Source organism: Gavialis gangeticus, unplaced genomic scaffold (genome assembly GCF_001723915.1).
Source record: "Gavialis gangeticus isolate Ggan-Ray unplaced genomic scaffold, GavGan_comp1, whole genome shotgun sequence".
In the NCBI taxonomy this organism is placed as follows: domain Eukaryota; kingdom Metazoa; phylum Chordata; order Crocodylia; family Gavialidae; genus Gavialis; species Gavialis gangeticus.
The window spans coordinates 138,248-139,174 of NW_017729027.1; the positions used below are offsets into that span (position 1 = coordinate 138,248).

At 41.5% G+C, this 927-nt stretch overlaps 1 protein-coding gene across 1 annotated transcript in view; it reads left to right on the forward strand.

Moving 5' to 3' along the window:
- Positions 1-927, forward strand: part of MDN1 (midasin AAA ATPase 1) — a 180,237-nt gene that overhangs the window by 66,934 nt on the left and 112,376 nt on the right. Inside the window, exon 33 of the mRNA XM_019520321.1 lies at positions 765-894. Coding sequence (XP_019375866.1) covers positions 765-894 — 130 coding nt within the window. The remainder of the gene's footprint in view (positions 1-764; positions 895-927) is intronic.

Consider the following 927-nt stretch of genomic DNA (forward strand, 5'->3'; position numbering starts at 1 on the left):
AGGCATCAAGCCTCCTCTTAAAGACCCCCAGGGTAGGGGCCAGCACCACTTCCCTTGGAAGTTGGTTCCTGCTCCTAGCCGCCCTAACTGTGAAGTAGTTCTTACGGATGTCTAATCTAAACCTACTGTCCAACAACTTGTGGCCGTTATTCCTTGTTATGCCAGGGGGCGCTAGGGGAAACAAGGTGTCTCCCAAACCCTTCTGGTCCCCCCTAGTAAGTTTATAGACTCACTTTATTCAATAAAGAAAAGTTGGTAATTTTGAATGTGCTCACAGATCCACCAAAAGGACCTGTGTTAAACCATTAAAGGATAATTGCCTTTGCATTGATTCATTTTAATCCAGCCTGAAGAAGAGAGGAGTTAAGGGAGTTTCAGGTCAATCCTGGATGTAAGTCTCCTTTTCCAAGAGCAAGGGGGCTGCTGACTTGCATGGCTCTTGTTTGATATGCTTTGTCTCCAAGGTTTTGCAAGCTAGCTCAATTTCTTCTTTCAGTCTTTTAGAAATAGCAGCTGCTCATTTCTTTTGAGCACACAATAGAAGATCCTAAAACCTGCATTTTCTCATTCTAACGATAGTTATAAACACCCTTGGTAACACTAGAAGGAACAGTAAGCTTTTTGAAAAGGGATTAGCTTATTGTTGTAATGATTCATAAGCTCCAGATCTATTAACCTATAAACGTTTAATTTCACCTGTAGATAACATATGTTTGTAGTAGCCATAATGAAAGTTGATTGGGTATACTTTTGTTTGTTTGCAGCTTTCTCCTGCACTGCGCAACAGATTTACAGAGATATGGTGTCCACAGAGCAACAGTCGTGATGATTTAATACAGATCGTAAAGCACAATCTTCAACCAGGACTTTCTCTGCATAGAATAAACCAGCAAAGTAAGAATAAATGGGTGGGTGGGTGGGTGCTGG